Source organism: Sander lucioperca, chromosome 2 (genome assembly GCF_008315115.2).
Source record: "Sander lucioperca isolate FBNREF2018 chromosome 2, SLUC_FBN_1.2, whole genome shotgun sequence".
NCBI lineage: Eukaryota > Metazoa > Chordata > Actinopteri > Perciformes > Percidae > Sander > Sander lucioperca.
Window position 1 is genome coordinate 32,563,812 of NC_050174.1, and position 11,710 is coordinate 32,575,521.

Consider the following 11,710-nt stretch of genomic DNA (forward strand, 5'->3'; position numbering starts at 1 on the left):
TGGCTCAGGGGGACTTTGATTACCAAACTTTAAAAACTACTACTTGGCAGCTCAAATGAGGTTCATCTCATCCCTTTTTGAGGGCAGTGATGCCCCCTCTTGGACACAAATCGGACTGCACCCCCTGAAAGAAAAGGTCCGCAGTGACTTCATCTATAAGCATAATTCTGGAACTGTACACAACAGGACAGACAACCCTATATTGAGGCATCTGATGAAAAAATGGTATGAGGTTCACAAAAGTCTTGGATTGAAGGTGGGACTGTCACCTAAAACACCTTTAAAGCAAAATAAACGTATACGCATGACTCTTGATAATAAGATTCTGGACATATTGCATCATAGGGGAATTCACCACTTGGAGAATTGCTTCGACTAAGGACTTCTCATGACATTTTAGCACCTGAAGAGGAAATATAACTTGTCCAATCAAACCTTCTACTGTTATCTCCAACTAAGATCCTTTCTGAGAGCTAATTTGGGTCCTGAAATGACTCTGCCTGTCATGAATGTTGTTGAAAGACTTCTTCACAATGGGAACACAGATACATTCATTTCCAAAATATATCCCCTGTTGTTTGTATGCATTACATATATAAAACTGAAAATAAAATATTGCAATAAAATATGAATAATAATATTATTAACATGGCTATGCTCCAAACCTTATATTACAGCAGACAGGTTCTCTTTAATGTCTCCATGTGGCTTCAAACAGGTAAATAAAGGGAAGGGAAGAAGGGTCAGATTTAATGACTGCCATGGCCGATGTTTACTACCAGTTTTAAACTGTCAGAAGTAGGAATGGCAGTATCTCCGTTATTAAGCAACGCATTCTCATTACCGGGTTATAAACATGTTTAACCCGACATCTCATAATGCACACGTTTTCTTTTTTATTATCCTATTTGTTTTGTATGTTTAGTTTCATAGCATGAGAGCTCTTCATGCAACAAATAGTTTATTATCTGTTATTAGAGTACAAACACACATTATAAAGCTATTGTGAACTAAATATGATTGTTGAGTATTATAATAAAATGTTTTTTTTTTTAATCCAGGTGACATTACTTGGTAAATCAATCTTTTCTCAGGCCTAAAATCCACATTGATTTTCCATTATATGGCCGTGAAGTTGGCATTAAATTTCATCCTAGGTGGTATTAAAGGGTTAGGGTTAGGTGGTATTTGAGCCTAATGATGAAGGTAACAGTCTCTGAAGTCTTAATGAGCCTATCAACATTACTAACTGTTCTAAATGAGCATTCATTAATATGGAGATGTTTGTTGACATTTTTATGTCTGTCTTTGAGGCTCTTTGCACAGAGACACATTTAGAGGAGAAGAAGGCGTGCCGTAGACGTACGTGTTTCTAAAACCTTTTCAGACCAAGGACCACTAACCCAATGTAGGAGCCATATATTGTATGTTGTTTATGGTCTCATTTATATTATTTATTGATTATCATATTGATTATTATATTGTCGGTGTTGGGCGTTTTCATCGCGGTTAGAGCGGAAGTGATAAGATATTTGTTTGCTTCACCTGTTCACCTGTTGGGTTTTTTGGGCTTTGACAGAGAGGGGATGAGCCTGGGAGCAAACACTTTCTGTTGACCGCCGCACTAAAACGTCCGGTATACTCCCTGCAGCCGACCTGTTGAGAGCCATTATGACGTCATGGGAGCGCCGTAACTATTTATACTCGCGCGTGGTGGTCGCGACACTAGTTGCAGTCTTCTCCTGGAAAGAGAGGTCGCAACTAAGGAAAGGCTACCGACTTTACTATTTCTACAGACTTTTTTTGTTGGTGTAGAAATAGAGATTTATTTTTACTTTACCCTCTGCCCCGAAGACTAGCGTTATAAGCTAATCATCAGTTTGCGGTAGCTTGTGACACATTCTTTTAGTATGAAAACAAATCCCAGAGAACGTTCAACTCGTTACCCATATATTATTAACCCCTAGGTTCATTTTATGCCGGAATTGTCCTTTAATGTATAACAGCCGTATGCCCCCACTACTCTGTAAGCATGTGTGTTTCTGTTCATGGAGTGACTCTCTGGAATAGTTTGGAGGACAAAATCAAATTGAGTAAAAATGTCATAAAGTTTATAATGAAATAGAAAAAATTAATTGTGGAAAGGTCCAGTAAAGAGGAGGGAGGATGTAACTCATGAGTAGAGATGTTCTAATTATTGACGGGTATGTATGTAATGTAATGGGTATGTGTATAATTTAGTATTAACTTTTTTATTTATCTAGTATTAACTGACAGTTTTGTTCTGATCTATTTAGAAGTTAATTGTGCTTGATAAATATACTGGATGGACAGTAGCTCAAGGATGGTACATCAACAAATTATAGAATAGTAACTTGATGGATTAATTGTTCTGCAAATGTTTTTTCTTTTTCCTTTTTTACAGTGAAATACTTCGTGTCTGTTTTTTTTTTTGTTGCGTATTTTTCGTATTTCGAAATAAAACCATTCATTCATGTCTTTGATGGGCTTACCTGAGCAGGTGAGATGAAGGAAGGAGGAAGAGGAATATGATTCTACACACTTCCTCAGAGCAGAGCCAGACTCAACACATTGAGACCAGATCCTCCACATAGATCTGCGTGAGGACTCGTCTCTCTCTACTACAGAAACAGCAGAGCCACAGTCTAACTCTCTGCAGGCAGCAGCTGCTCTCTTCAGGGTCCAGCCAGAGTCAGAGTAGTAACTCACTGGTCTCCATTCTCCCTGTTTCACCTCCAGTGTTCCTGCACAGTGACTGGCTCCTCCCACCAACCTGACAGAATCTGAACAGAAACCAGAGAGTCATCAGCAAAATGAGTTAATTTTATTTCAAAAAGATGAAACTGCTGATTCTTTATTTGTCTTTTCTGTCTGTGTGTACCTGTTGAGTTGAGTTCTCCTTCAGCCTGGAGTCCTGAGGAGAAATCAGAAGGTAAACATCAGTATAAAGCAGCATGATTGGATCACAGCTGTGGACAGAACAAACTCTCGCAGGTTGTTCTGTGAAGAATCTTCTAGCAGCTCAGAAACACCTCAGTGAACTAATACTAGTACAGAAAAGCATTATGACAACTGGGTTGTAATAAAAACGAGTGGTGTGGGGAAAGGAGTAATTATTATTGAAGGAGACTTTAATCTGGTCCTTTAACCTAACATTGACTCTACGGCCACAACACATGATACACTACATCAGCTACAGTGGCATAACTGTGCACATGGAAACATTTATAGATACTAAAAAACAGCCTTACTCATCATTACAGTAAATATTTGAAGACAACACTGATACATCACTACAATACAGCATTTAAAAGCAGTAGCCTACAGAGAATGTAGAGAGGGTGCAGATAACTTATTTGGGTTGGTGTGTGTGGGATATTTCATTTATGTTTTTTTTTACACATAGTCATAATAATGTAGTCATTTCTGTAGTGACTTTTTAACAAAACATATATATTACTATTATTAGCCCAGAGCAGCGTCTGAAACAAGTTACCTGTTCTTCCCTCATGGCTTATTTCACCATATATGTTTTGTTAAAAGTCACTACAGATATGACTACATTATTTTGATCATGTATGAAAGTAGGAATATTGAATGCGCAGATTGGCTCTACGGCATATGAATCAATTACCTTAAATAATCCACCCAGACCCCCCCAGATGTTACTTTCCCTCCCTATCTACAGTCTCTGTAGGCCATTTCTTTTTAAATGATGTATTGTTGTGATGTATCAGTGTTTTCTTTAAAGAGTTACTGTAATAAGAGTAAATCTGCATTCAGTAACTAAATGTTTACATGTGCATATGTCCCTGCAGCTAATAGGCCTCACAGAAACACACACACACACACACACACACACACACACACACACACACACACACACACAAACACACATACACACAAACACACACACACACACGGACACAAACACACACACACCCACACACACACACACAGACACACACACACAACCACACAGACAGACACACACTCAAACACACACACACACATACTCACACACACACACACACACACACAGAGACCCAAACATACAGACGAACACATACACACACACACACACACACACGGACACACGCACAGAGACACAAAAACAGACACACTCACACACACACAGACACACACACTCACACACACAGACGGACACAGAGGCGGCTGTGGCTCAGTGGTAGAGCGGTTGCCTGGTTCAATCCCTGGCTGCTGCAGTATGAATGTGTGAATGGTTCCTGTAGTATGTCAAAGCGCTTTATAGATACAGTCCATTTACACACACTCACACACACAGAGACACAGACACACATAAACTCCTGTCATGGAGACTCTGTATGCTGTGTTGTATGTTCTAATAAAAGACTCCTGTGTTTGTCCAGTTGAGATGGTTTTAAGGTGAACAGGAAGTGTTGTGTAAGCGTTAATATTCAGATAACAATCAGCTGTAATACGGCTGCAGGAGAGAGAACAGGAAACACAGATATCAACCTCATTAACTCCCACTCAGTAACACTGATCACATGCTGCAGCGTTTCCTGTAAAGCTGTCATGAGGTGGAGTCGACACAGAACTTTCTGCAGTATTTCCCGCTTATTGATAAAAACCACACGGATGATTTCTGATTATCAGCAGGGCGACTATGCAGAATTTTCCACAGATTTAAACACATTTAAAACATTAAAACAAAACTCCAAATATTAAATCTCCACCCCGAACAGAAAAACACTTGGCTAAATTCTTCAGATTTTCATTCTGGATCATCTCTGATAACTGTTAAACAATCTGTAGATTCTGTTTGATTCTGACAATGAGTAAAGTTATAATTTTTGATATGTTATCATTAGTGCTAGTGTTTTGTTAAATAATTGGGGTTAAGGTTGGATGTTACAGAAATAACAACGGACTAAAAATAGAATCAGAAACGTGGTTTAATTTGATGAAATTCTGAAGTATTCTAACGATTTGACTAAATCCATTTCCTTTTTTGTCTTTTCTTTCTCTGTCTCTGATTTAAAGATTGATATGTGAAAATTAAATGTTTGAACACTGCAACTGAAACGTTGGTGTGTTATAAAGCCACGAGGCACTTTGTGTGTCTGAGAGGAAATAAAAAATCAATGAATGATAAGAAGAGACGATGTTTAAAGCAGAGTGGTACCTGAGCTCCACAGCAGCAGCAGCAGCAGCAGCAGGTGATCCATGTCCAGGTGGAGCATCTCTCTGCGTCTGTCTTCTCTGCGTCCGTCTTCCCGTCTGTCTGCTCTCTGCTCTGATCATAACATGTGCTGTCCTTAGATTGGATCTGCATACAGGAAGAGGCGGAGCATTACTGGAATACATCTGTACACATGTAATTTGAGTGCAGAATCAACCCAGTCATACAATGTTTCACCTGTTGCTTGGACCGATACATCATTTTCTTTCTTTTTTATTTATTTTTGTCATTAAATGTTCTGGCTTAATTAAATGATTTTAATGTTGTTGTGGCCAATTTGGATGTGTGTGCATGTTGGTGTGTGTGGGTGGTAGGTTTGTGTGAATGGGTTGTTCGTTAGGTTACGTCACCTGCGCACCTGTGGATGGGCTAATCAGCCAGGGTAGAAGGGAATCACAGGTGAGCCAGTAACGAGTTTTTGAGTCTATGAAGCCACACAGTTTTTCAACCTCAGCTCTGTGATAATGATGGTTTTTAGATCTAGTCTGTTCGTTTTTTAATCTTTCAAGTCAGTCTTTTGTATGTGTTTTTAAATACATTTATACAATAAAGAATTAATTACACGACGATGGAGGACCTCATTTTTTGCAACAGCAAGAGTTGGAAATGGCTTCAAATTCCCTGTAGTGGCATTTTTTGTCGACAGATTGCCACTACATTTTGTTGAAAAACTTAGCTTCAAAGGACGGAACGATTGGATTTGCCACAAGGACAGCGCCGCGCTTCAGTCATTCAGTGCCAGCTGAATCCACTCAATTGGATGCATACAGCCTGCGCAAAAGCTTCACAGAGGAATTACGGTAGGACAAAACAAGAATTGTTACAAGCTGTGTGGAAGAGATTGGCCTTCTCACAAAAGGGATACAGGTACATCCTGCTACAATTCTTAATAAAGCCTTCAGCAGTTCTGCTAAATCAATATCAAAATGAGTGATGTGTCTGTCAATCAAAGTGAAACGGAAAATGAACGTGGTAAAAGATCGGTCAAACTAACGGCCAAAGCATTGGAATTAAAAATAATATCAAATCAAAAGGAAAGGACTTCCAGGATAAAGAAACTATACAAACTAATAAAGGAAGTTAAGCAACTGATGATTTCAAAGGGAAATGTGTCTGAGGTACAAACAAAGTATGAAATGTGTTTGAAACTTTGTGTGGAAATTGGAAACAGTTTCATGAATCATTGAAACAAAAACTACCTGAGGATGAAATGTCAAAACAAAATGAATGGTTTGAAACCCAAATGCACAACAATAAAGCAATAATACAAAACATGGAAAAGTGGTAGTTTGACGAAAGGGACAATGATGATGCTGCACTAAACAAACCTGCACCAGCCACAACTCTGGTCACTGATGACATTGGTCCAGGGGACAGCGTTTCTAATGTTGGTGGTAAAACAGGCTCATCAACTGGCCGTTACAGTCAGAGGTCTTCAAGGTCTTCAATTTCCTCTGCATGCCTAAAAGCAGAGGCGGAAAGGGCTGCTCTCATTGCTAAGGCAGCTGCCCTTAAAGAAAGACATGAGCTGGACGCTCAGGAGGAGCAAATCCAACAGAAAAAGGAATTGCTGGAATTGCAAAGTCAAATTGCTGTTCAAACTGCAAAGGTTAATGTGTACAGAGGATCTGATGCGCAGAGCTCAAGAGCTCATTCAGATGGAATGAATTCGTATCTGCGAAGTTCTAAACGCAAATCTTCTCTCAGACTCTCTGCTATGGAATTTGTTCCACAAAGTTCAAAGCCTCAATTCAATCATCCACCAACAGGAGGCAGCAATGCGGCAGTGCTAATGGAGGCACAGCCTAAACATTCCAGTCATCAATTCAAGCATCCACCAACAGGAGGCGACAAAACTGCCATATCAATGGGAGCACAACACAAGGAAACATTTTCACAGCATGTTGGACCAAAAGCTCATGGTCTGAATCTTCAACCAAGCATGCCTCAAATATTTCAGGAAACATATCATGCAACACATCATACAAAGGAACCCATTAATAGTGTTGACCTGACGCAAATTAATGTGGACCAAAGCAATCTTCTTTCCATCATGCAACGACAAAATGAAATAACAGCTCTATTAGTGCAACAACATTCTTCATTATCATTACCTCCAAGGGATATACCATGCTTTGATGGAGATCATCTCGAGTACAGCACATTTATCAGAGCATTTGAGCATGGAGTGGAAGGAAAGGCTGCTAGCAGCATAGACTGTTTATACTTTTTGGAGCAGTACACCAAAGGACAACCAAGGGAACTGGTTAAGAGCTGTCAACACATGCCACCAGACAGAGGATATCAAAGGGCAAAGAACCTCTTACAAGAACGTTTTGGAAATGAACAAAAAATAGCCACTGCATACATGGAGAAAGCTCTTGGATGGCCATCAGTAAAATCAGAAGACATTGACGCTTTGCAAGCTTTTGCTTTGTTTTTACGTGTCTGTTGTAACGCTATGGAGAACATCAGCTATATGTCAGAGATGAATATGCCCTCCAACATGCGTGCTATTGTCTTGAAGTTACCATATAAATTGAGGGAAAAATGGAGAAACACTGCTTATGAGCTGCAGGAGAAGCACAGTCGCCAAGCAGGTTTCAGTGATATTGTCAACTTAATTGAAAGGCAAGTGTCTGTTGCTTCCAGTCCACTCTTTGGAAACATTCAGGATACATCTACTTCAACACCTAAGTATAAAGAGAGAAACAAAGTCTCACAAGGATGCTTTAAAGGAAAAGGAAGCAGTTTCGCTACTTCTGTGGCAGCTGTCAATTCTCACCCTGTGGCTCAAATGCAAAATGAGAGAAACTTACCTGATAAACCAACAAGGGTGTATTGTCTGCTGTGTGAAGAGGGTCACAAATTGGAGTCGTGTCCCAAAATGGAGAAGAAGTTACACAGTGAAAAAATTAACTTCTTGAAGGAGAAAGGTGTTTGTTTTGGGTGTTTATCTGTTGGACACATGAGCAGAGACTGTCATTGGCGTCTGTATTGCAAATTGTGTAATCTGAAGCACCCTACCATCCTTCATATCCATTCAAAAGAGAAGAAAAACAATTCAGAGGACACACAGCAGGAAATATCAGAAAACAGCCATGCAGTTTCTCCAAAGACATGTGGCCATATAGGGGCCGGAGCACAGGACAGTGTCTTGGCAATTGTGCCTGTTCAGATTAAGGCTAAGAAAGGTAGCAAAATGCTAACCACATATGCATTTTTAGATCCTGGCAGCACAGCCACTTTCTGCTCTGAGCGACTCATGAGGGAGCTAAAGGTCAGAGGAAGGAGTGCCAAAATCCTGTTAAGGACTATGAATCAAGAAAAGTTTGTTGACAGTCATGTTATCTCAGGACTGGAGATAGCTGCACTCAATGGTAATACCTACTTTGAATTGCCAGAAGTCTACACCCAGTGTAAGATGCCTGTGACTCGTGACAACTTTCCACGACAGGAAGAGTTAAGTGCTTGGCCACACTTGAGCTCTGTGGAAATTCCTGTAATTGATGCTGATGTGGAGTTGTTAATTGGGACCAATGTTCCAAAGGTAATGGAACCATGGCAAGTGGTACACAGCAACAACGAAGGACCTTATGCTGTCAGAACCATACTCGGATGGGTTATCAATGGACCAGTGAGAGGAGGCAATGAGGCTGAGATTAGCTGTCCCACTATCACAGCCAACAGAATAACCATTGCTCACATAGAGGAACTACTGGTGAAGCAATATAACCATGACTTCAATGAGAAATCATCAGATGACAAGCCAGAAATGTCCAGAGAAGAGCTCAATTTTATGGCAATCATGAACAGTTCAGCTGAACTCAACAGTGGACATTACTGCTTGAGATTACCTTTCAGAGAGGATAATGTCATGCCCAATAACCGCCATGTTGTTGAGCAAAGAGTCCTCTACCTAAAAAGGAAATTTGAGAAAAATGCAACATTTAAGGAGGAATATGTTCATTTCCTTGGTGACGTCATAGACAAGGGCTATGCAGAGAGAGTGCCAGAACACCAATTGGAAGGAAAAGAAGGAAAGGTCTGGTACATCCCGCACCATGGCGTGTACCATCCTAAAAAGGGAACCTTGAGAGTGGTGTTTGACTGCGGTGCAAGTTTCAAAGGAATCTCCCTCAACAGTCAACTACTCCAGGGACCTGACTTGACAAATTCTTTGCTTGGAGTTCTCATAAGGTTTCGTCAAGAACCTATAGCAGTGATGGCGGATATACAGGCAATGTATCACCAAGTCAAAGTGGCAAAGCAGGATGCAGATTTTCTTCGTTTCCTCTGGTGGCCAAATGGTGAACTGACCCAACATCTTACTGAATACAGAATGACTGTTCATTTGTTTGGTGCAATATCATCGCCCAGCTGTGACAGTTTTGCCCTAAGAAAGACTGCTGACGACAACAGAGAAGAATTCCCAGCACATGTGATCAACACCATCAAGCAGAACTTTTATGTAGATGACTGCTTGAAGTCCATGCCTTCAGAGGCAGAAGCAATGGCCTTGGTGGGAGACCTGACAGCTGTATGCCAGTTGGGAGGGTTTCAGTTGTTGAAGTGGGTCAGTAACAGCAGATCAGTGATGGAGTCCATTGATGTAGAGAAAAGAGCTAAAGAAATGAAAGGACTGGATTTCGACAGAGACAATCTCCCTGTGGAGAGAACATTGGGACTGCAATGGTGTGCAGAAACTGACACCTTCAGATTCAAGATGGCAGTCCAGGAAAGACCATTTACAAGAAGAGGCATCTTGTCTGTTGTGAGCTCAGTGTACGACCCCATTGGATTTCTGGCACCTTTTACCTTACCTGCCAAGTTGATGCTGCAAAACCTCTGTAGGTTGAGCTACAGTTGGGATGACCTTATTCCTCAACACTACCAGCTGCAGTGGGTCAGGTGGCTAGAAGACCTAAAAGGACTTAGGGTATTCAGTGTGCCAAGATGCATCAAACCAAAAGATTTTGGAAAACTCATAAGTGTCCAACTACATCACTTCTCTGATGCTAGCGAGGATGGTTATGGCACAGTTTCATACATGAGGCTAAAAAACGACTGGGACAAGATTCATTTAGCCTTCATTTTAGGAAAGGCACGAGTTGCTCCAGTAAAGAAAGTGACAATCCCAAGGATGGAACTAACAGCTGCTGTGCTTGCTGTTAGAGTTGACAGAATGCTGAAAGCAGAGTTGCAACTAGAGCTGGAAAGTTCAATCTTCTGGACGGACAGCACAACTGTGCTGAAGTACATCAGGAACGAAACGAAACGCTTTCACACCTTTGTGTCAAATAGGATCTCCATTATCAGAGAAGCCACTGTTGTCTCCCAATGGAGGTATGTAGACACAAAACGGAATCCAGCAGACGAGGCCTCTCGGGGTTTGAAAGCTGAGGAACTCCTTACATGTTGCAGATGGATCCACGGCCCAGACTTCCTTTTCAAGAATGAAAGTGAATGGCCTATTAATATTGTGGAGCCTGCTTCTTTCAGCTGTGATGACCCGGAGGTTAAAGGACAGGCTATTGTGAATACTGTGATCATCAAAGAGTCACAAAATGCAACAACACAGCTGATTACCAACTTCTCATCATGGAAAAGGTTAAAGACCTCAGTTGCTTGGTTTCATCAGTTGAGAAAGTTATTGCAGTTGTTGTGTCAGAAAAGACAGGAAATTCAAGCGTGTGTGTCTGGTAATGGACTTGACATAGCTGAACAGAAGAACAAAGTGGAAAAGGAGATGCAAAGTTTCAAAGCCACATTGGGTGGTCAGACTTTGGCATTGGAAGATATTAACACCGCTGAAAGTGCCATTATTCAGTATTGCCAAATGGAAAAGTTCAGCGATGAAATAACTGCGTTGAAAAGTGGAACATCTGGAGTTAAGAAAAGTAGTCAGATTTACAAACTTGACCCAGTGCTGGAAAATGGGCTCTTGAGAGTGGGAGGACGACTCAGTAAAGCGGCAATGCCTGATGGCATGAAACACCCAGTCATTCTTGCTAAAAATCAGCACATCTCAACTCTCATTCTGCGCCACATTCATGAGCAATTGGGACATTGTGGAAGAAATCATCTGCTTTCTAGACTTCGCCAACAGTATTGGATCACCAGTGCTAATTCTGCAGCCAGAAAGATCCTTTCTTCCTGTGTTATTTGCAGACGCTATAGGGGAAAGCTGGGTGAACAAAAGATGGCAGATTTACCAAAGGAAAGACTCCAACCAGATCTCCCACCATTTACAAATGTGGGCGTTGATTATTTTGGTCCTTTTGAGGTGAAGGCAGGCCGTAGCCGCATCAAAAGATATGGAGTTATCTTCACTTGTATGGCGAGCAGGGCAGTGCACTTGGAAGTGGCATATTCATTGGACACCAGTTCTTGCATCCATGCACTGCGCCGATTCATTTCAAGACGAGGCCAAGTGTCACACATCAGAACTGATAATGGAAC

General features: G+C 40.9%; 1 protein-coding gene across 1 annotated transcript in view; it reads right to left on the reverse strand.

Annotated features, from left to right (window-relative positions):
• LOC116062322 (soluble scavenger receptor cysteine-rich domain-containing protein SSC5D-like) overlaps positions 1 to 5,290 on the reverse strand; it is a 43,250-nt gene extending 37,960 nt beyond the window's left edge. Inside the window, exons 1-2 of the mRNA XM_031316983.2 lie at positions 5,192 to 5,290; positions 2,903 to 2,935 (exon numbers count right to left, since the gene is read on the reverse strand). Of these exons, the coding sequence (XP_031172843.1) occupies positions 2,903 to 2,935; positions 5,192 to 5,249 (91 nt within the window). The 5' untranslated portion in view covers positions 5,250 to 5,290. The remainder of the gene's footprint in view (positions 1 to 2,902; positions 2,936 to 5,191) is intronic.
• Positions 5,291 to 11,710: the final 6,420 nt, after the last annotated feature.